This window comes from Apus apus, chromosome 17 (genome assembly GCF_020740795.1).
Source record: "Apus apus isolate bApuApu2 chromosome 17, bApuApu2.pri.cur, whole genome shotgun sequence".
NCBI lineage: Eukaryota > Metazoa > Chordata > Aves > Apodiformes > Apodidae > Apus > Apus apus.
In genome coordinates, this window is record NC_067298.1 from 8,818,762 (window position 1) to 8,842,315 (window position 23,554).

General features: G+C 40.7%; 1 protein-coding gene across 4 annotated transcripts in view; it reads right to left on the minus strand.

Annotated features, from left to right (window-relative positions):
- Positions 1-23,554, minus strand: part of ERN1 (endoplasmic reticulum to nucleus signaling 1) — a 33,680-nt gene that overhangs the window by 1,871 nt on the left and 8,255 nt on the right. For 3 of the 4 annotated variants that reach the window (XM_051635024.1, XM_051635023.1, XM_051635021.1), the window contains exons 2-21: positions 20,943-21,054; positions 13,116-13,149; positions 12,055-12,127; positions 11,097-11,169; positions 9,887-10,009; positions 8,915-9,016; positions 8,203-8,464; positions 7,546-7,624; positions 6,623-6,785; positions 5,827-5,945; positions 5,320-5,511; positions 4,473-4,728; positions 3,641-3,731; positions 3,147-3,336; positions 2,496-2,595; positions 1,853-2,052; positions 1,446-1,593; positions 910-1,037; positions 529-652; positions 195-262 (exon numbers count right to left, since the gene is read on the minus strand). In XM_051635024.1, coding sequence (XP_051490984.1) covers positions 195-262; positions 529-652; positions 910-1,037; positions 1,446-1,593; positions 1,853-2,052; positions 2,496-2,595; positions 3,147-3,336; positions 3,641-3,731; positions 4,473-4,728; positions 5,320-5,511; positions 5,827-5,945; positions 6,623-6,785; positions 7,546-7,624; positions 8,203-8,464; positions 8,915-9,016; positions 9,887-10,009; positions 11,097-11,100 — 2,349 coding nt within the window. In that variant the 5' untranslated portion in view covers positions 11,101-11,169; positions 12,055-12,127; positions 13,116-13,149; positions 20,943-21,054. Of the gene's footprint in view, positions 1-194; positions 263-528; positions 653-909; positions 1,038-1,445; positions 1,594-1,852; positions 2,053-2,495; positions 2,596-3,146; positions 3,337-3,640; positions 3,732-4,472; positions 4,729-5,319; positions 5,512-5,826; positions 5,946-6,622; positions 6,786-7,545; positions 7,625-8,202; positions 8,465-8,914; positions 9,036-9,886; positions 10,010-11,096; positions 11,170-12,054; positions 12,128-13,115; positions 13,150-20,942; positions 21,055-23,554 lie in introns of those variants that run through there. The other variant, XM_051635025.1, reaches the window with a different exon arrangement.

Genomic DNA, 23,554 nt, shown 5'->3' on the forward strand with positions numbered 1-23,554 from the left:
AGGGGAAAGCTCAGTCAGAGGGTGTGTTTTCAAGAATCCTTTTAAATAGAGCTGTCTCTTCAAGATGCATTTTCATGGACAGAGTAACCTCACCCTCTCATAGAGCAGCTTAATGCCTTGACCAGCCTGGCAAGGGACAGCAAGAGGAGGCAGAACCTCAGTGCACATGTTGCTTATGGAGGGAAGTCCTTTACCTTATTTCTCATCGCCCTCAGAAGATCCCGCACGGACCCCCCTTTGTAGGATCGGAATTTTCGAAGATCTGCAAAAGAAATGAGAAAGTTCTTTTTGCATTCTGATGGAGTTTTAGTTGCTGGCCTCAAAGGGGAGGTATGTGTGTCTGCTGTCACATTCACTTACAGGTGTGTTTCAATAAATAAACATGCACTGTTTGTCTGAAGAAACACTGTACTGACAAGTAAAGGTCATGTGCCAAGCCTGAGACTGTTGGCCTTACTTTCCTGTCCCAGCAAAGTGGGAACGACAGCAGGTAACTCCTTCCCACCCTGATAAAACACTGTCCATTACCTGTCTGAAGAGGAACAGTGATGTGCTCTCTCCAGTCCATCTTCACCACCTCTCTTCCACCTCTTTCCAATTGCTTGACTATTGGACCATCTAACGATTCTTTTTCTATCCGGTCACTAACATCCTAGAAGAGACATTCACATTATTTCTGGGTTTCTTTTCAAGCTTTACCAAAAAATTTTAAATTGCATGGAGCTATTCTACTTCACTCCATGACAAAGTACAATATGGAAGGTTCTGAGATGAGGCGTTAGGTGTTACAAGTGAGCTTGTGGAGTCTACCACCTCAAACCTCCAGAGCAAGGAGAGACTGAACTCAGGATTTGAAGAATGTCTGCAGGATCCCTTGGAACTGAAAGGATTGAAAAGGTCAACACAAACCTGAAAAAACTGGAGCTGCTTTTCTAAACTCCAAAAGAATGGGTGTTTGAGCACACAGCTTGCAGAGGGACGTTTCTGAGGATCCATGTTTATCATTTGCTCTATTAAATCACGAGCAACTATGTCTTCTGCAAGAAGAAGGTGATAATTGTTAGGCTGTAGGGAAATCTAATGTGTTGTACTTAGAAAATCCTTATGTTCTCTACTTCCTCCAACATGACCCTGAACGTTAGCCCCAGAGATATGCTGGGCAACCAGCAGATGAGCAGTTGTGTTAAATCAGTGTCGTCATTAAGATCAAAGTTCAGCTCTTTCCTACCCCTTAAACACATTAAATAACTCCACGGGTTCCAAGTTCAGGATCTTGAAGGTGCTTTGGGCTGTTCCTTCAAAAAACTTTAGGCTTTTTAGGAGTACAGCTCTCACCACTGCCAGGTTGGGAATCACTGTGGGTCCCAGCTCTGTCATTTCTGTGGGTATTTTAACAAACACCCATGGAGAGTTCACTAAACAACCAGTGCTTGATGTTTTCTTACCGTGCCTCCCTGCGTCGAGAGCCTGCAGGCTGTAGGCGCCCAGCAGGATGTTGGCCTGGCGCTGCAGAGATTTGCCAAAGGGATGGCTGCCTTCAGACACCACGTAATAAAAGACACAGCCAGCTGAAAAGATGTCCACGGTACATGTCTGCAAATAAATTACCTTTAGTAGCAATAACATTTTTTTTTTTTCCCCCTCCCCACCTGAAGACTTTGAGCCATCATCACAGGGTGGTTATTTAGCATCTAAGGAGCAGAAGAAAACTTCTGAGAAATCACGTGGGGTTGGACTGGATGACACATGAAGGTCCCTCCCAACCCCACCTATTCTATGGTTCCGCGAATGACCTGACTGCAAGGGTGTGCTGCCTCCTCCAGGGGAGCCCGAGGGCAGGATGAAGACTTACAGGGTTCTCTTTGGAATCTTCACTCAGCATCTCCGGGGCGATCCACCCTTCGGTGCCGGGCACGCCCGAGCGGCGGCTGAAGCTGTGCCTGCCCACGGCCAGCTTCTTGCACAGCCCAAAGTCTGAAATCATAGCCTTGACTTGCCCGTGGGCGTTGGGCATTGAGATGAGGATGTTATGGGGCTTCAGGTCCCTGTGGACTGTGACAAACACTCATGTATCTGCTCCAGGCGACCCCAGTTATATTTGTATATTTGTAATGTGTTTGCATTGAAAATCTTTCAGCAGGCTGATCTACCATTCACAAAACCTCAAACTGCTGTCTCTGGTAGACTCATCCCTTTTTTTTTAATTCCATCACCACTAGTCATCATGTTTTGCGTGACTTCTAGCCTAACAAGGCCACTGTTCAGCCTCCTGAACAAGTGGCAATGACTAGCTGTACTGCTCCAATGCAGCAGAACATTACAGAGACAGGGACTGTGTCAAAGGACAGACACCACTGCTGCCACCACCAGCTGGAGCCTCTTCGATTCCCTTCTAGGAATGAATTAACAAGCTCCCAGCACCCAGACCCGTTTCTCTCTTTTTTTTTAAAATAGTAATTAAAATGTACTGACACTGAACCAAGCAGAGTACTTACCGATGCTGAGGGAGTGCAGGTAAGCAAGACCAGATGTTGTTTGTTGCAGGAGAGTGATGGGCTGTAAGCCATGGTGACTGAAGGCCTTCTGCTCAACGTACTAGAAATTACAACAGAAAAACAGAAGATTCAGTTACAACATTGCTTGTCATTGGCCCCTCTACAGATTGTCCTCCTCCCCTGCCCCCAAATAAAACCTTAGGGTAAATTGCAGGCTAATGTGAGCTGGTAACACACAGAAAAGAACCTTTGTTGTTTCCTGAAGGTGATGATCTCTAAAATGTCACTGAGAGCTAAAATGGTATCTTAATACTGTGCTCCAGAAACGAGCAGAGGGTCTTCAAAGTGTGGACGGTGCGAGTGGGCAGATGAACGGAAGGGAGTCCTTCACAAGAAGGACAAAGAACAACAGCAGCTGTCCTTAAATCAGCACAGGGTCAGGGATGTCTTTCTGAAGGTCTGAAAACACCTCTGGTGTAGGAATGGGCACTTGTCACAGAGGTGATGGCAGGATTAGCTACATCATCTCCTGCAGCAGGCACTTCAGCAACTTAGCTGAAGGGAGCTAAGGAAGCTGAAGGGAGCTAAGGAAGCTGAAGACCTCCAGGGCCAAGACTTCCACAGCCTGCAGGTTAGCCCCTGAGCTGTCACCTCCTGCAGCGTGGTGGCGCAGAGCTCGATGGCGATGTACTGGAACTGCCGGTCCTTCTCCGTGCAGAAGTAGCGGATCACGTTGGGATGCTCGTCCGACTCCCGCAGCAGCTGCACCTCCCGGTCTGCAAAGCTGAAGCACTCTGGGAGGATTCTTTTCACTGCAACATCACGGTTATCAAACGTCCCCCTGCAGACAGGAAGGAAAGCCACATCAGCCTTGTGCACTCTATAGACACAGCATGAGCACAGCAAGTGACAGGCAACATTTTACAGAGGCACATTAAAGCATTAATGACGCTGGAAACGGCTACATTTGGTCATTAAACCAAGAAAAGTAGTGAAGAAACAATGCATGAGAATGTTCCAGACACACAAAATAGTTTTGTTTCTGTTCACATTAGATACATGTGTTATTTTGTTTTTGTTTTTAAGAAGACATATAAAGACATTCATTGTTCTAGTGCATGTTAAATGTGCATTTTTGTCTTTACCTGTAAACAATTGTCCCTTCAGCACCATGTCCCAGGACATCTTTTGGGTTAAAGGAAATCTTGCCAACCATCACTCTGTTTGCATCTTCATCTGAACAAAAAAGAAACAAGGACTGGTGTAGATGCGCCCAGTCAGCCTCTGACAACTGCATGTCTTTCTGGGCCAGGATGGAGAAGTCTTTTTTGCTCATGTTAAAAATTAACACCACAGATGATGACAACAAATTAATACTTGCATTTTGGTACTCACACCAAGTAGGCAAATACTGGTGAGCAAATGATTGACCAGAGTCAGACACCTTCTCTACACCTGACATAAGGTCTGGAAAGACCATGGGTCAAGGTGGTAGCAGCAATTGGTGGTTCTAAGCAAACAAACTCTTTTTAGGTAGTTTTACAGATGTCTTGTTGAATTTAGGAAATACTGTCTGACAGTTATGGTAGTGGGTTGCTAGCAGTTCCCCTGAATACTGCACAGGCAGGCAGGCCATGCTGCCTAATCCTTAGTTCTTTAGTTAATCATAATAGTTTGTTCGTTTAAACAAACCTCTCCCTAGAATGGCTGCAGGTTATGAGAATCTACCACAATGGACATCATCATCCCTCAGATGGCAGCTGTGAACTGGTTGTTTTTCTAAAGCAAATAATCCTGTTCCAAGTCAGGGCATGGCACACCTGCACAGTGTTTTGCCAATGGTCAGACTACATGAGAATGATGGTCCTTTTCAGCTTTCTCACCTCCAAAATAACCTCAATATTTTGTTTTGCTGTGTCATCCCACAGACTGGCAAAATACAGAGACTCACAGTAAAAGACACCAGATCAACTTTACCTTCCTCATCTTGTTCAGTGGAGAGGCAGCTCCCAACATCAGATGTGGAGATGTTGGAATATGCAGAATGGTTTGATGCTCTGGGGGACACATTTGGGGTGCTGGTAGCTGAGCTCTCTGTCTGCCCATAAGAGGTGTCCAGGAAATCTGCGTCTGGGGGTAGGTCACTGGGAGCACGGAAGGGCAGCTTCTGTTGCTGCAGGAGCTGTATCTTCTCCTCCAGCTGATGCTGTCTCTGTTGCTGCTGATGCACACTCTGTGAGAAAGGACTCAGTTCTAAGTGCAGTGAAATTTCTTACGGTCACATCACAAAAGGGAACTTTACAGATACTGGGGCAGCCTCATCCCAAAGGTGGGAGGAAAACCCTCACTGCGATACTATCAGCTGCACAGGCTGGGGAACTGTCACATTTCATTCTGGGCTTCCATTGCAAAGCTGGGAAATCACCCTGGTTGGTTAATGTGGCAAAAGCTGTTCTGGGGTCACTAGGTAGCTTTAAACCACAGAAGGATAAAGGCCTTGATCCAAAAGCTGGGAAACCTGACAGTGGGTTCAGATGAAGAAAGGAGCAAAGCCAATGGGGTTAAGATCATGACCATGCAAAGAGTAACAGATACAAAAGCCAGAACTGGTGGGATGAGAAGAAAAATCTCCAGAGCTGGCACATATACCCAGATAAACCACGGCTGTGTCAACTCTGTAACTTCTGCTACCCGTGCACATCTGTGAGGAAGGAAAAGCAACACCTTGTAGTGTTACTTTCTAGCTCCTGTATAATTTCTTGGGCTGTAAAATGTTAGTGACTCTCCCCAAATTTATCAGCAGATCAAGCTAACTCAGCATTACCATTGGGTACGTGATGATAAAAGCCACCCAGCCCACAAGCAGGAAAGTGCTGAGAATGATGGTGGCCATATCCTTCAACATGGAGTCCACAGGAGCCTCTGGCCGAGGGACAGTCCGAGCAGGTTTCTCCTCCAGATCCTTTGGAAGAGCAGGAGGCACTTCTGTTGAGGAGCCTTCAATGACATCAATAACCTAGGAGACACAAAAAGGCTCTGTTACCTCAGTATCGTCATGGGCATTTATACACTGGCTTTTCTGCTCAATAATTTTTAATAATTTCTAATCCTACCAAAGTCAAATAAAGTTTTGCATGTAGGAAAAAAAAGCAGTAGAATGGCCTAATCCTGAAATAAGGAACATGACACATCATACCAGTGATTTACATGCTAAGTACATGAAAATCTGACATGAAAAAGGTGAAGTAATTCCATGTAGCTTTTCATTCCCCAACTTGTACTTGCTACATTCTTCAGTCATCCACTAAAATTCTTAATTCTCATCACAAACCTTTTCAATAGTGGCTTTATCAGAGTCAGCCGGGATCACGTTTTCAGGCCTCTTAGGTAAGTTGCTTGGGAATTTCTCCAGGATCTTTGTCGGGGCAGATAATGGTGTTTCATGGTGCCCTTTAAATAAAACACATTTGTTGAAATAAAAAGTTGTCATTTTTTAGGAAAGGTAGCCTAGGTGAAGAAGTTCTACCCCATCCCTGCCACCGGGATCCTGTGGCACAGATCACTGAATTATAAACCTGCATCACTTAAATCTGAAATTCAGACAGTTCTTCAATTTTGAAGGAAAACTGGAAATGCCCTGAAAAGTCAATTTCAAAATTCTGGGATTTGGGACACACAGGACAGGCTGACACTTGATTATCCTCAGCCTCTGTGCCTTAATTCTCCATTTGTAAAATGGGGAAAACGTGACCATCTGACCCACATGATGAGAATTAAAGTAACATTATGCAAAATAAAAAATCAAAAGGAACCAGAATGCAATATTTACAGCCAATAATAAAAGACCATACCCCTCTGTGAAGGATGGGGCAAATAACCAACACCTTTCCACATACTGAGCTAAGTACCCCATTATGTGCACTGAGTAAAGCAGGGGCCTTGGGGCCTGTACTTAACGACATGAATTCATATGCAAATGGAGACTAATTAGAAGCTCTTAGTAGAATTCAGTAATTATTTCCTGAGTTGAAGCAGCCTGTGACTGACAGCTGTGAGGTTTGGGTGAGAACTGTCCCCCAGGTGGCAGTGTGACTCCGGCGAGGGGCAGGGCCAAGCCCCGCGGGTACCTATGAGGAGCCAGTCGTTCCAGTAGTTGAGTTTGTTCTTCTCCTTCAATCTGCCTGAGAACTTCACATCCGTGCTGGGGGTGATAACGCACTCGCCGTTGTCCTCAATCGTGACCCCTTCTGTCTTCGGACCCTCTAACAAGGGTATGGCACTGCCACGGGGCTGGAGACAGAGATTAGTGTTACACTTAAGGAAGCACCATAGCTCTGTAATATTTAAATAGGCATAATTTGAGGTCGAAACATAAATTGAGGTCGAAATTGGTGGGCAAGCAAGAATTCCTGGCAGCAAAGTGACCGTAAGTAAACACTGCCATTATGCCCTCAGCACCTGCTTCAACAACCTTGGACATTAGACCTTCCAAGTTATATGATGCCCAAGAGATGAGATTAGTCTCTTTTTTTAGGAAAGTTAAACAGGATTTTATTTCCCACCTGCACAGCCACAGCACAGGCAAAATCTGTGATGCTGCCTCCTGTCTGTGGAGAGTTGCTTTGATGAACAAAGCAGCAACTTTACCATTCACCACCATGAACCAACAGCACAGAGCAACCCCTGGTCCACTCCTGCTGAGCTTGCCTGGCACAGCTCCCCATGAGCTGCAGTTTCTGCTTTGCAGCATATGAAAAGATTCCTGAAACGTGGCCATACATCCCAAGGCTTCCTGTTAATTGTTTCATGAAGTATTTAACTTGCTATGCATTTCTTGATAGCAATCTGCAATTTAAACCCACATTTCTATAGATGTTCAGCCTTCAGTGTTTGATCAGATTTCTCAGTTTTAAATCAGACCCCTTTGTGACTTTACAAGGGCAAAGTCATCTTTTTTCCTTTATTTTATATGTTTCCTTTAATTATCTTTTTTAAACCAGGACAGTGCTTCTCAGCAGGTATCATTCAACTTCTGCAGCTCCCAACTTACCAAAACAGTTACTCCTTCATGCACCATGGAGGGTGATGCATACAAACTTGTGGAGTATTTCCCTACATAGAGAGTTGGTCTGGAAAAAAAACAGGAACTATTAGAAAGACGCAGGCAAATGGATGCTTTCCCATCTTAGCTAAAACCTTGGCAACACAATCCGGCAGAACTAATGCCCGAGTTTCTCAAATCACCAATATTCGTATCTTGGAAAGCCTGGCTGTGTAAAATTAAGTACTGCTGATCTATGAAGCCATTCTTTTTAATTATGAAAGCCTTATTAGTTGATTATTCATGTCACAATTACTCATTTGACATAATTCATGTCCTATTTCTGCGGTAATCAAGAACTTGTATTTGCCAAAATGTTGTGCACCTTTTTTATCATGTGAAAGGCCCACAGTATAAGAAACTATTCAACACAGAATGTCTGAAAACATTTATCAATAGGTGTATGATAAGATTTTGTGTGTCTGTCTTTAAATAGTAAAATATCAAATACTATATAAAATAATGGCTGAGAACTAGAGCTGCTTTTAAGTATTCTCTTCACCATCTTGAAACTTGCAGAACAATCCTTCACTGCGTGTATATAAATACGGTTTTAATGACAAGGGTCTGTCAAGTAGACAGAACAACAGGAATATTGATGCTCACGTCAGTTTGCTCTTGGTCTCTGTTTCCTTTGGGAAAGGGTATTTCCACTTGGTAATGTGTCCAACCTCCCCAGACATGAAGGTGAGGTACCGCAGGGTCTCTATCCCCACGTTGGTGTGCAGAACCTTCCGCAGCCCCTCGCGCTGCCAGATGTAAAAAGCCACCACTGGAGACGCGTAGTTCTGGATCCACAGCACGTCCCCGGACTCGCTGTCCACGGTCACCACCAGGCCATCTCCATTGGACACAAAGTGGGACATTTCTGCAACACAGAGAGAAAGGAGATATCTGGAGTGCTGCAGACATGCCCTTTCAGTAACACACAGCAGCAGCTGTGGATGCATCACACCCTGCACTGAAAGAACAGCTGACCAGGCCATCAGGGTGAAGCTGACAGAAGTCCAGTTGTGAAGCAGCAGCATTTCTGAGCGTGTCCCACAGCTCAGGTTTGCCTCTTGTCACTGAATTATAATGACTTGTATCTTCAAGAGCTGCACCTTCCTAGATTCAGTTTACCTAAAGCTACCTAACAGGCTCTAGGTACTGTGCCACGTAAAGGATAAAACCTGGCAGATGAACATCAACTGCACAGAAATCAGACAGTTTGACCTATTCATTATAGAAAAAAAAACACAGAGGATTTTTGTCTGTTTGCAAAACCCACAGCCAATATGTGGGACAAAAAAAAAAGATACAGCAATTAAATTCTTACTGTATTTGATGTCTTCATCAGGCAGAGTAGCTGCATAGTCAAAGTAGGTGGCATTCCATCGCAGCTCCTTCTTCTTGGTGTCATACATTGTGATCGTGTACTCTGTTAAAAAATACACAGTCTGTGAAGCAAAAAAACCTATGAGAGAATAGAATCAATAATCTCAAATCTGAGAGACTCTCTGAGGTGCCACACACCCCAGTTACTGCTCTCTGCATTTAACTTGCCCAGCACTCCTGGTAGTTAAACATTTCAGAGCTGTTAAAGATACTACCACTGATCTGCAGGAACCCTGAAACAAGCCCTGCAGACACGGGCTGCCCACCTCACCAGATCCTGCTTTTCCTGCACAGCCTCTTCTGCTGTACTTGGTTTTACTATCAAGTTTCCAAACTCTGCACTCTAAAATTCAGCATTCCCTGTTCTGAGCCTGAACAAACACACAAATTATCAAACAAATTAGCACAGAGGCTAAAAAAAAAGTCTAGAACACTGATTCATCTTTACTAGTCAACAGCTCTAAGGTATTGGTCTACATCGAACAGGTATTTAGAATATTGTGTTTGTTACTTCAGTGGACAGGCTCTACCTCTGTTTTCTTTAAGCAGTTTTATAAAAGCTGAGAGTTACTGAGCAAACCTGGGCTCACAGCTGCCACTGCAATGCACTGTTAAATAGAATATAAATGCCACTTAGCCAACAAGAACCACTGCAGGGTGTTGGACCTTTAAAGGTCCCTTCCAACCCAAACTATTCTATGGTTCTATAGTTTACTGCCAACGCTTAAAATCCCCAGTGCCTTTCTGCTGCAATAAAAAGTTAATAATTTTTCTGGGTACAGACTAAAATCATAACTTATAGAAGTTTTTCTAACTGGAAAACCTGATCACAAGGTCATTTTTTATGATACTAAACTTTAACAAAATGACATCAAATTTTCTTTTAAGCTGTAGAAAAAAAAAATTGTATGACCTGTTCTCCCAAGATACAGGAGGGAGGTTGATGGGCAAAGACTTTCTGCAAACGAGGAGGTCAAGGTTTGCTGTTTCTCCCCAGTCATGAGGTCAATCACATACCAAATATCCTGCTTTTTACCTGAAATCATAATTTAAGCCACATTACGATTCAGCTGGAAAACTGCAGTTCCAATCAAGCTTTTCAGTCTTTTTTCTTTAGCAGGCCCATGAACTTAGCAGGAATAAGGCATTTGTAATAACACAATTTCTCACAGTCATGCTCAGTTTCATCATTTAGCACTACTGGCCAACTCCAAATACTGACAATAAGAACTAAATACAATATTTAGAATGGTAAGAACTATAGGCTGAATTGTTTTTTCACACTGATAAACCTAACAGAGTTCTGAGTGTAGCAGCTCCTGTGAGCTAGCAGAAGGGGAGACTGAAGGGCTAACGTGGAAGAACAGTAGGTGGAAAAAAATTAGGAGGGTCCACACATTTCAAATTGATTAAAACTTGTCATCCTAACATCCCACTTAAGACTATGTGAGCCAGGACCTTAAATATTTCTTTGACACCAACATGTCTGTGTTCTGCTTAGAAGCTTCAAAGAAACATTTTTCACTCCTTTATTGGAGAGACAAAGTAGAGAATCAGAAGTAGGTATTGGCCCTTCAGAAGATTAAAACACCAAGTTCATCCTGATCCTTCACATATTTTGCTGTTATAAGTAGTAACTGTCCTTCCTTCTCCCTTTCTCCTCCCAAATCTCTGCAATCAGAAGGAGTTAGGAGACTGAGCCATAAATTCTTTATTATTTGTAGTATAAATGAACTGACTGTATCTCAGACAATGGAGGATGTCTGTGTTGCAATGGAATTTCTAATGTAATTCTAATTGTCAGGCAGTCAATGACATTTATAAGCATAAGATTTTAAGTAGAAGTCACTTTTTGTTGAAAGATAGCATCTCAAGAAACCAAAAAACCCCATACAGGCTATTCACTGCTTATAAAAGCCATTTTCTCCTCAGGACAAGTAGTTGATTTTTAATTTTCAAGCAGTAATTAAATTCTGTATTTATTATATAAAGTATTTATCATATATTATATGTAATCAGAAAGATTAATGAACATCATAATTAATGACCAAAATAAAGCATATTTCCATGCAGTCTGTCTGGTTGCTGAACACATTACAATCTGAGATTAAATAGGAGCTCACCCATGTACAGGATCCCATCTGAACTGCGACAGGGAGATGCCTGCACCAGCTCTGGGATTGTAAATGGAAGTTTCTTGGGGGAAAAAAAAAACAATGAAAGCTTATTCACTTTGGTGTTAGAGCCTTCATGTTTGATTCTAAACAGAAATTGAATAAATTCCAAAAGAGAGGAGTTTAACAGAATTAATTAATAGATTAAAATATATTGCTGCATCCTGAATTCACCCAGGAAAAGAACCACGAATAATTTAGCAAGTTATGATCTGGCTGTACTGAGGGGCAAGGGGGTGGTGAGTAAATACTAAAATATTTAACAATATTAAAATTCTTAAGGGAAATCATAGGAGCTGCCAGAGAAGATAAACTTTTGTCTGAGTTTCACCACAAAGTTTAAAAATAAAGTCAGATGTTAGCTAGTATCTGTGGGTGACATGGATTGGTGACTATTTTGAAAAGGTTCAGCATTTTTGTCTGCTTACAAAATCTTACAAAGACACCTTCTAAAGGTGTCAGCACAGAACACACTCCTGCCTTCGGAAGAACACAGATTAAACCTGCCTTTGGTTTTATAAAATTAAGTATTTGGGAGAAAGTGACTGATTTGTCTTATTCCAGGGACACCTTTCCCATCAAATTGTACAGAGATTATTCAGTATTTGCATAATACCACATAGATTTTATTATAATAATTATATGCTATATATTACAATCATTATAATATATAATTGTTAAATATATAAAATATATAGTTATATAAATCATCCATGTATTTGCAAGCTACAGAAAACAGCACAAGGAGACAAAACCAATGTACTGTGGGGTGTGTACACAAGTCTGCAAAACTTTACAGTACTGTCAAGAAAGCAGAAAGTTTTTGTGGGGACTTATCCCTGGTGTCAGTCTGATTAGGGCACCTTTTTTTTATTTTTAGAGGAGAGAATTTTAAAAATATCCTTACGGTCAAGCCTTCACTGTTCTTGCCACCCAGCGTATACAAACTGCCATCATTTGGGTCTGGAAGAAATGCTGGCCTAGGATGAAAGCAGCAATTATAAATGATCAAAAATCTACTGTGCTTCTCAGAGAACAGGGACTGACTCTGATCAGTCCTGACTTTACAGATAAGTTCATCTGACGTTAAATTTTTTACTTTGTATTATCAATTTTTTTAAGTTTCATTTATTAACTGTGAAAATGAAAAACAATATAAAGAGGATTCAGAATTAGTATAACATAAGATTAGTAATACATTTGAAAATTAAAAGATCCAAATGTGGCAGGCAACCACTTGGCTCAGGAGTTTTTAACATCATCTCTATCCTTTGAAAGTGCTAGAGAATTATAAACATACCAAATACACAAAAACAGAGAGCATAAGGAAGGCAAGAAACCATAAAAAAGTTGCCAGAACTAAGTAAATTTGAGAGGTAAAGGCACCCCCCATCCTAGCTGCAAAAAAACCCCACAAAAACCCCAACATCAAAAACAAACCACAAAAAAGAAAGGATGTTACCACTGACTTCAGAGACATAAAAGTTAAAGCCCCAAATTTTCTAGTTAAATGTGAGATTGCTGTGCTGGGGGAACAGCTCTGAAGTAACAGGGTTTTATTTGAAGATTCTGGCCGTGGTGGCTGGGGTTTCCTACCCTTCACTATTTTTAGTCTTTTGTTTGAAGAGAATGAGTAGTACAAAACCCAGAGCCCCCTCCCTAGCTGTTCCTGTCCTTTCCAAAGCTGCTCAGTTAAGATCCTGGCACAGTCAGCACGTTTGATCTCTAAACCTGAGCAACAGCTTGAGAGAACACTCTGAAACAGGACATTTTTTCCTTAGTGCTACAAATAATTATACATAGCTAATGATATACTTTCTGTATCTGCTCTCTAAACCACCTCAAACTGACTTACACAAGGTATGCAGCTTCTCCTAACACAAATAGTTTTGGTTCGCATTAATCCCAATTTCCAGATGTCAGTGAAATTGAACAAGCAGTAAATGAGATAAAAGGAAACAGACTTACTCTTCCACGTGAATTGGCACCTGGAGCACAGGATCTGCAGAAGCAGAAAAAGAAGTCATAATACTGGCAGTTCAATTCCTTTACCTCACTGGATACAGGATTAAGTCAGGCCTTCAACACTTGCTCCTTTTTCCAAGGCTGATGCATGGAGTTTGAACGGGGTCACCTCAATAGCCTCAACAATCTCCTGTTTGGTGAAGATTTGTAGGATGGCAAAGTACAAAGTACCTGAGAAGTCTGAAATTCTTTGCTCAAGTTTTACCCATGCTAACTCCCCAGCCAACCCTGGGAGGAGACTCAAGAGAATACAGCAGCACCCTATTGCACCTTGAGCTTTCTCCTTGTTCATCACTTGGTCAGGGCAGACAGTCTGGTAGAACTGCCTCTGTACACGGAAATAAAAACTCTTGCTCCCAAGATGTGTCTGTGATCTGGGGGCACTGGCTGCCCAGGGGCAGCTGACCATAACTTGCAGCAGCTGCTGCAAGTGTTTCTACAACCACTTTTACTTAAAAACAAGCTGCAGCTACTGGCAGTGTGCAGACTGTGAGAACGAGTACAAAAGTAGGTGCCTTGATATTTTTTAATCTGTATTTTATGAACTTTCACAACTTTGTATTTCAGGCAGGTGAGCACGTGCTTTCTAGTGAACTCAACATGCAATTTAAAATGCAACATGCAAACTAAAAGTCTAGTGCTACACCAGCTACAATGAAGGGGAAGCCGGCCAGTGACTTCAGAGCAAGACTCTGACTCAAGGCAGGAAAAACTTAGTTCCACTTCCTATTCCAAGGTAAAACCTCCGTGGTCAGCACATCACTGAAAAGAAAAAACAGAAGTCTGACAAGGGCCATGCAAAATTACCTCAAACCTGAATTTTTTACTTAAATAATCTCCCCACTAAAATTAATCCAAGAATACACATTGCATAAAAATTAAATCTCACACTAGGTGATATGTTGAGTGACTAGAATCACAGTTTAGTTTTCACCAGCAAAAAGAAGATGCAAAATAAAAACTTACAACCCTAAATCTAAATCCTTATGTATGAAAAGGTAAATTAAGAACAGTACTTTGGTTTTAAAGTAAGGTGATGTGATCTCAAAATTACTGAGGCCTCAAAAAATCTGGAATCACAAGATTTTCAATCCTGATGCCAAAGCCACAAAAGTTCCCAGATTTGTATGACATTTCCAAGACAACTTCCAAGACAAACAGGTGTTCTTATTTATGGGTATATTGGCAGAAAGTGACTCAGAAGAGGATGCAAGGTGTCCTCATTTCTGCAGAGGAAATCAAATTGTTACACTAGAATAAGCCTGAGTAAGGAGATGAAAGATGAGAAAGCAAATAAATACTGTTTTTTCAACTGTTCTGTCTCCATACAAACATCATGATGCAATAGGAAGGAAATATGAACAAAACCAAGATTTTTACTGATAATCTGTCATAGATTCTGGACAGCTTGAGTGCACTGTGATATTTGCAGAGCTAAGCAAGATAATAACTAGAAATTCAGGGCTCATTACACAGGTCTTACAAAGTCTCTACAACTCTGCAATATGTTGCAATATGTTGGGTTTGGTGAGAACAGCCTAGGAGCATGTCCCTTTGTTTCTATATAAAAGATTAAATAAGAGCCCCCCCCACCTGAACAGATCCCAGCAGCAAAGCAGCTGAACACAGTCACCGTCAAAAATCCCTCTGACGCAGGGACCCAGCAGAGCTTTGTGGGCTCTGGAGGGTCCCACCAGGGGGCTCAGACCCAGCCCACCCGTGGCAACACACACGAGGCAGCAGAGCTGCTGAGGTGATTTAGCCCATGCTCTGACCAGCCCTAGGCACTGACCTGGAGTCAGAGAAGATGGAGAGCAAGAGCTCTTGTCTGAGGTAATTTTTCTCTCAGTGATGAACTATCACCATTAGCCCTGTTCACTGATGTAAGATGGGAATGCCAACTAAGTGCAGAGCTCCACGTTCTATCATGAATCCAAGCAGACATCAAAAGGCTCTAAGAATAATGAAGATTCAAACAAAGGAGCTAAGTGATTCATCATTATGTATCTGTCTCTACAGACCACACTGCTTAGTCAGACCTTTATTCCATTAACTAAGTCATCGAGCAACTAATTTCTATCCCTTGTGTGAAGAAACTGGTTTCAGGATATTCTGGGAGGGACTGCCCTGCTTTAAACTTAGAGTTGATTATATGCAAATTACTTTTCAGTGTTTGCTTCAAGTATTCCATAAGTATCAAGTATCCTTTATGACACCTAATGCAACATTAGAGACCACAGCCTAAATAGAGCTTTATAATCATAAATGCTTCACAGGAAGGGAAACTCTCACAGCTTTGTGAAGGAAACAGTATCATAAATCATAAACAGTATCATAAATCAGCAGAAAATGGCACCTGCCTCAGCTGAAGTAAGGTTTAAAGCCAAATAAACCTGACAAGTCTCTTGATGAACTGATTACATTCTCTCTTGGTAAAAAATAAATAGCAACAGCAGTCTTCACCAACAGTGCTTGATGAACTTTGCCCTATCTACAAACATCTCCACCTCAAACTGATAAGAAAGCTGCACAACTTGTTTTTTAAGTGGTTGACTGCATAGATATGTTTGAGTAATGCAGATTCTCCTTAAAATTGCTTTCTAGTCAGCCTAAGCAAAGCATAAGAAAATACTTTATTGTCCAAATTGTATTAACGAACTTTTAAATTTAATTTTAGTAAAAGGACTGCTTATTCTCTGAATCAAATGGAGGTGTGAAGTTGTTATATGACACCACAGTATATAACTAGTACTATATCCAACTGCATTGTTCCTGACATAACACACACTACAGCAGGACAGGACAGAATGCCATTTCCTCAAACATATTAGTATTTCAAGGGTTTTTTTCAAAGAATTCTCAGGAAAACCTGAACAATGACAGGAAACTTCAAAAGACAGATTATGTTTTCTAGCAACTGATCCTGGTTTGTCCATGACATCTGCAGGACAGTCTGGTTACTAATGCCTTCCTATAGCTCCCTCTCTGCCCCCAAAATACAGTGAATAACAATAATAGAGCACAGTATTTGTGGACTAATAACTTGATTTCACTTAATTTTCTAAGACAGGGCAATCTCCTTTTACAAAAAACTTTCGGCTACAACTACCTCATAGGTCTAAGAAATGGTTGCATGACTTTACTGACCACGAAATAACACATATATACAGAATGCAATATTCACTGGCATTAAGCTTTTACTCCCAAGCTTGTATTTGTGAAAGCTCTTGGGAAAATGTCACTTACTACAATCTCATCAACAAATGTACCCTACACTTTAGTAAACAAAGCCAGAAATCCCATGGAAGTGCATTCAACTTCTATAGTGAGTTTTTTTGAAGCACTCTCACTCTTGCCTATCAGAAGACATGAATAAAAGCCTAATGACAAGTTCCCAGCTGTTCAGGCTATGCTGTACAGACACATCATGTTTCTGAGGAAGTCCTGGAACTTTTCTTTTGTATCATATTTTCTATATCAAGAACAGTGCTTCATCAGAAGTGGAAAAAAAAAAACCTTCTTGTTTTCTCAGTCACTGAAATCTTATTTACTAACAATGATAAGAAAGAGGTAGATGGAACAGATTAAGATGTTATTACAAAGCAGCAGGATTTTTTTTTAGTACTTACTGGCACATGAACCAAAACATTGATTAATTCTGATGGCTTCCTGCAACATTCAAGTGTTGTAATGAACAGTTAGAAAGTATTTAGTACCAATATCTGATTTGTTTCCACACAAGACTATTCACAATGAGGAACAGAGGAGTTTTCTGAATTGAAAGGAATTCTCCTTTCCCTACAAGCACCACCCAACTGGAAAGACAGACTGTGGAGAGCCATCTCTCTGTATTTTTAGCCACTGGCATGATGTAAATTTTCTCGTTCTCTAACACTTTCATGATCTTAAACTAAGTTGTAGCTTTGTGAAGATACTTTGAAGACAGACAATGAACTCTGCACATTCACTTTCATGTGGTTTAGGACATATTCCAACTTCATTTCAAAGTTTGTTTTGAAATAAGAACTCACTCTGAGATAAAAAGAGAATCTTGAGTTTAATTTATTGCTGTCAGGTGCTAAAATAGTTTTCATATGCTTGAATACAGATCAGTAACAGAATTAGTTGTCTTACAACTGAAGCCACCTTTTGCTCCACAGTGGGTCAAACGGAAAAAGTTCTTGCAAAAGTCAGAGAACTGAGGCCTTGTCTCCTCCTCAACAGCTCAGCACCCAAGTCTTAACATGCTGAGCCTGGAATCATGTAATCCTGCTTTCAAAACTTCCCTGAACTGCAATTCCCTGTAATTGGGTAAGTCATTCTAATAGGCCTGATCTGTTTCAGTGCCAACAACAGTGATAACCACTGAACAAAGCAGTAAGTATTGTGTATTGAAACAAAAACTTTAGAGAGAAAATGTGATAAAACTGTGATATAAATACATTGGCCTCTCCCTTAAGCTTCCAAGCCCTGTGGCAGAGTAAAAGCCAGCTTCCTGCAATGCCCTACATGAATCTTTTGGTACAACCCTGTCCAAAAGCTTTTCACTTTCTAGAGTAAGAAAACAAAGATATAAAACCAGCTCGGGGGTATATGGGGGTGAGGATGTGCTAAGAAGCAGGACACTGCCCTGTCAATATTAAAAAGACTGCTGACACCTCTCCTTGTCATTGCAGGACTTCAAAAATGTTATCCTGTAAGAACTGAAAGGTTGATAAAAAGATTTGTAAAATAACTGTGACAAGAGAAAGAGAAGTGAAAGGACATTGATCCTAGATTATAAAGATCTATTCTAGAACTCTTAAGAGTTTATTCACAAGTATAGCAGTTATTAGAAACCTGTTAACACAATGACTGTCCAGTAATTTAGTAATTATTTGGCTCAGTTATGCTTCCCTGAAATTAACTTTCTGACCTGGCAGCAGGCAGATATCCCAGTACAGTTCTGGTTGCATGAGGGCCAGAAAATATTTCTGCCTGTATCACTTGCTTCTGAGTGGGCAGAAGTTTATTCTGAAACAATTCTAACCGATATTTTGCATACATATGTGGAAAAAAGTCATATATAATTTTTGAAACTACAACCATAATGCTAAATATAATGCCTTAGCTCCATATTTCACAGACACATGATAAGATAAAATTTGCCCCTTGACAAAAAACCAAGTCTTTTTTAATGCACAGGATGGAGCTGCAGATTTTTGTGACTGCAATGTGCCCTTAGATAGAACATACAAAACAATGACTGAAAAGAAGAAGTGGGAGATTCTGAAACAGTGCATGAGTAACTCACAGCCCCACTGGAATGAGCTGGAAAAAACGGTTTCCTGACCTCAGGCCCCACTATGAGATTTGGGCTAACGGGCCAATTTAACATCTTGTCATCCTCACCTGCTGTTGCAATGACACCAAATGAGGTTAGAGATCCTACCAAACTACCCTCTGGAAATTGCTGAAGAGAGTACTGTTCTACAGTCATTTTGTTTTGACAACCCCAAGTATCTTGCTAGCAGGAAGTGCAGAAAAGATGGGAGTTTATCCCACTGTCACATAGAATGGTCAGCTCCTTTATTGACCAGAGATGGCACTAAGAGCCTAATTAAGTCTCTAGAGCATAAGGGTTCAGTATTCACAAGTATTCAGTACTCATAAGCATAAGGCCTCATAAGACTAAGGAGAAACAAGTATTCAGACTGCCCTTCTGGCCAGCACTACACGAAGGCAGGAAACCCAAACATATTACTGTGGTGATAACCACTGGCTCATTTATTCTGCATACCCAAGATAAACTTCAGCGGTAAATTAAAACAAACCACACAGGGCAAGATTTTCATGTTTGTTTAAGCACTGCCTGATAATGAACACTGCCTTGTTTTTTTTCCCCAATGAAAATAAAATGCGTATGAATTACCCTTTGTTAAAGATCTTGCTGCTTAAGTGCAGTAATAAAACCTTCTCTTCCTAATAAATGCCTCTGCAGCATTTCAGGTGACCGCCACAACTTCTCAAAGCACAGGAACTACAACACATGGCACATTGTCTGGTGGTCAGGGTGAAATGGCAGCTGCAAGAACACTGCTTGCTACACAAGCAGCTTCCCACTGGGTAATACTCTATAACAACAGAAGTGAGAGAGTGCACCCAACTACTGTGCTTACACACTAACATTGATACTGAATTCTGCACTATTAGGTCTCTCCAGGGATTTAGCACAGCAAGATGGTAAGGAGTTTCATGGGTCATTAGTTTCCAGAACTGCTGCATCCTTGTTGGGCTTCCCACCCACAGGGAGACCACCAATAAACACCGTTTTGTGACAAGAAATAAAACCCCTCCAATTACAAATTAATTTGCCAATTTATACGTACAGGCCCTGGTTCCATGTACACTTTAAGTTAACTCATGAAGCACCTTATAACAATGTAAACCACCATTTTATTTTTTTTTAATTGACCCTTGTGTGTTCTTCTATTCCACAGAAATAAACTAAGGGCAATAAATACTTTGCAAAAGATGCTAAATAACACAATTAGTGACAGTAAGAAAGTCCTATAAAACTAGATTATCCAGCCTGGCAGTTCCACTGTACCAAGAGTGGTTTTGCAGCATTTTTTTTAAATAAGGGAAGCTCCTTGAGAAATACACTCTGACCAGGATCCTTTGATCCTTTTAATTACCAAAGTGCCCTCACTCCTTCCTCAAAAAGACTCCTGCTGCTTACTAAATATGACTGCAAACAAATGCCAGCTATGAGACCCTTCTAGGATGGCACTAACTCGTTATGTTCATGTCAGGTGAATGACCAGGAAAGACTATTAAGCTTTTCTTAACACCACAGGAGCCTACAGCAACAAGAAAGGAGGAGGCTGATAACTTATTTTTATTCAGCCCATTCAGGGAAAGGAGAGGTCTCAATTTAAAGAGGAGATATAGGAGAAAATGTAATCACACTGATTACCAAAATCCCTGAAGAAAATACTTACCCCTTTTTACTGCAAGAGGAGCTACAAAAGCATTCTTTGCTCACTTATGAAGTTAACTTTTTGTCTGGCAGATTTGCATTCAAATATTAATGGTTTCACAAATAAGAATAACTGGTTTGTACTGCAGACATCAGATATGCACAATCCGTTTCCTAGCATTTCAGCTCACCCACTAAACTGAGATCAGGTTTAAAAATAGAGGACAGAATGATGCAATCACTGTGCCTCCTTTCCATTTGACCTGCTTTCTCATTTCTTTCCTGAAACAAAGAGAAAGTGCTACTACCACTTCTTCCACACATAATCAGAGTTCCACTAAAACAGATCTGTATTAAATACTGAATTTTTAATGAAGACAGGAAGAGTCTCTCTGGTCAGTAATTAAAATTACAACATCACTTCCAGTCACTGAGCAATGTTAGCTTTCTTTACATAAGTGCAGGTTTCTTACTCAAAATCAGTGCTGTTCCTAAACATCTATTATAGAAAAATGACCCAAGGTTTCCACAACATCCACTGCATCAAAGAATGTAGGGTAACCGAAAGCTAGAATCATGCAAAACCTTTGCACCAGTTCCACCAGCTGACATACTCATTTGACATCTTTGCTGCTCTATGATAGCTTATAAGATGAACAAAACTCCAGAAACACTACAGCTTAATTCTGGAGCAAGAGCCAAAATAAGGAAGGAAAGAAAGAATTTAACAGGCCCTACAGCAGTTTAAATTAACAATTGTCTGTTACTACTGTTCCTGAAAAGAGGCCATCAGGACACCTCCTGCTCACCTTCTTTTAAAGTCCACTTGATTGCTCCCGTCCTCTTGCTGACAGCATGCAAACTCCCATCAAGAGTTGAAACAAACAACAGTGTTTCTGGTACAGTTACTGAGCTGGTGCTCTGGAAAAGAGAAACCCATACACTGAATATCATTATTTACTACAGTTTACTTGTAACTGTCATACAGTTAATTGTCTAGAACACCACCCTTCTTTCAATTGCACAGACTGAACAACATTCTTGTCCCTTTGAATTCAGTGATTTTTTTTTATTTTTTTTTTTCCTGTCACTGCTATGGAACTGCTCACTGTGCTAAGGTCCCCTAGAGACAAACTGGGAGATGCTTTCATCAAATAATCTATTTGCAACTCATCCTCCATTTTCAACTTTATATCAAAGCCTTCTTGTCCTAGAGTCAGGAGGAACCAGAGCCAAAGCTGATCTAGGAGAGAACTGATACAAACTCTATGCAATAAAATAGCTAGGGGAAGGAACTTCAAAGCAGCTCACAAAACCTAAGTGTTAATGTCAAAGCCATGCTACTACCAAGTAAATAGAACACACTTTTGCCAAGGTTTATTACCCTAGAGCTGGAAAGATACTGGCCGGGTAGAATGTGGATAAATAAACTGAAAGGTGATCAATAATCTACAGGGCTGACTGTGGCTGAGAAACAGGCTGGAGCTGCCATGTGGGCTGCCTCTGAGCAAGGGCAAGATATTTAGGATAGATGCAGCTTAAAGGCTAGAGGAGATCCATACTGTTAAGCCTCTTTATTGTGTTTTTATACCTCATGCCTTCAAATACGGTATTTCTGCAGTAGACAGCAAACACCACTGTTTAAGAAAGCCCATACATATTACCACATTCACAGATACCTCCTAGCAAGCAGAGCTGCAGGATTTAAACCTAAAATTGACATTCTGATCATTCTGCCACTGGGGACACCCGACCCCTGTTTCTGTGTATGAGACAGACCTGTTTGGTGCCTGCTGTTATTCCTACAGCATAAGCAGCTTTTGAGTCTGGCTACTGCAGAGTATGTGATTTTATTAAAAGGGGATCATATGAACATGGAGGACTCAGCACCATGCAGTTACTGTGGGAACAGCAAGGCTAAATCCAAGGTGTTTCATCACTCAAAGCAAAAAAATATGTTAATTTCATGTCTACACTTCTCTTCCTGCCTAAAGATGATCCCGTACATCCCACAATTGACCCATCCCCACTGCCAAGTCTCAAGTTCTTACTCATGCAGTTTGTCATTTGCAGATTGTATCTGCACTGCTCATCTGGGTGCCACCTGCCAGCTTTAGGAAGTTTCACAGTTAAATATAATTCTTAACCTACCACACCTTGTGAAATGAAACTGTACGCATTTAGCATTATTAATAATGTCTTAAAGGCCTTGAATTGTAAAAAAAAAAAATCCAATCATCTTAGGATTATTGCAAAGCAAAATACAGAATTGCCATATTAAAATGCATGGACATAGAAGTAACTTTCTTTGGAAAAGTATGCACTTTTAGTGCAACTTAACTAAAGTGTTAGACTTTCAGGTGAAGTGTAAAGCTAAAAGAATAAGTAACTAGCCAACTTTAAGGTCACATCTAGAAATATGATACATGCTTCTTTCCAGTCATAAGGAAAACAGCTGGAGCAGACAGTGCAGAAATAATGAAAAGTACAAGTCAACGATACACAAACCATAGATCAGAAATAACTGCTGGAGGGTCAGAAAAAAAAAAAAATCTATCTTAATACATAAATACAATTTTAATTATCTGATGTAGTTAAATTATGCAGGCTGCACAAAAACCTGCACTTTGGAGGGGTCTAGGCTTACCAAATAGAAACAAAACTAAACAAAAAACATGAAGACACTGAATGAATATTCCAGCTCTGAATTTCAACTAATTGCACAAACAAACCATGCCTGTCAGGTGAACTGCATTCAGTTAACCATCACCTCAACTGCCAGAGGTTGCCCAACATCAGACAGGTAGCCATTTCAAGTGCATACTGCATATCTGTGTCTTAGCATTTTTATTCACTTTTTACAAGCACATTTCAGCTTTCTCAGAGCAAACAAGTGTGTATCTTCATTGCAGCTGTACTCATGAAAAATTCCTATTCCAGAAAATTTAATTATTCTTCCATCAGATTCATAGATAATAATTTTTAGGCAATATTCAGTGCAGCAATATATAGGGTGTAAATCCTGTACATTATACACCAAGGGGAACACAAGAAATACCTGTTTCTTCATTAAGACCTATCTACCCTAGGCTTGCTCCATGACCAAAAACGTTTAATTTAAAAGACTGGAATGACTCTCTCTGCTCTTCTATCAAAAAAGATATATCAGAAATGTCCATTATCAAAGCCAATCACTTTTGTGAATAAATACAGTGAAACCACATCTAGAGCTAAACACAGTAAATTGAGCAAGAACATCTGACTGTGAAAGGTGGGAAGTGAAAATGATTGAAGTTCCTTTAAGTTGCAGGTGGGAATTTGACACCCAGAATGTAATTACCAGTGTTGAAGTTTAGTTGCAATTAAAATACAACATAGAGCAAATCCACTTATTCTACGTATACAGACTAAGATTGTTTTT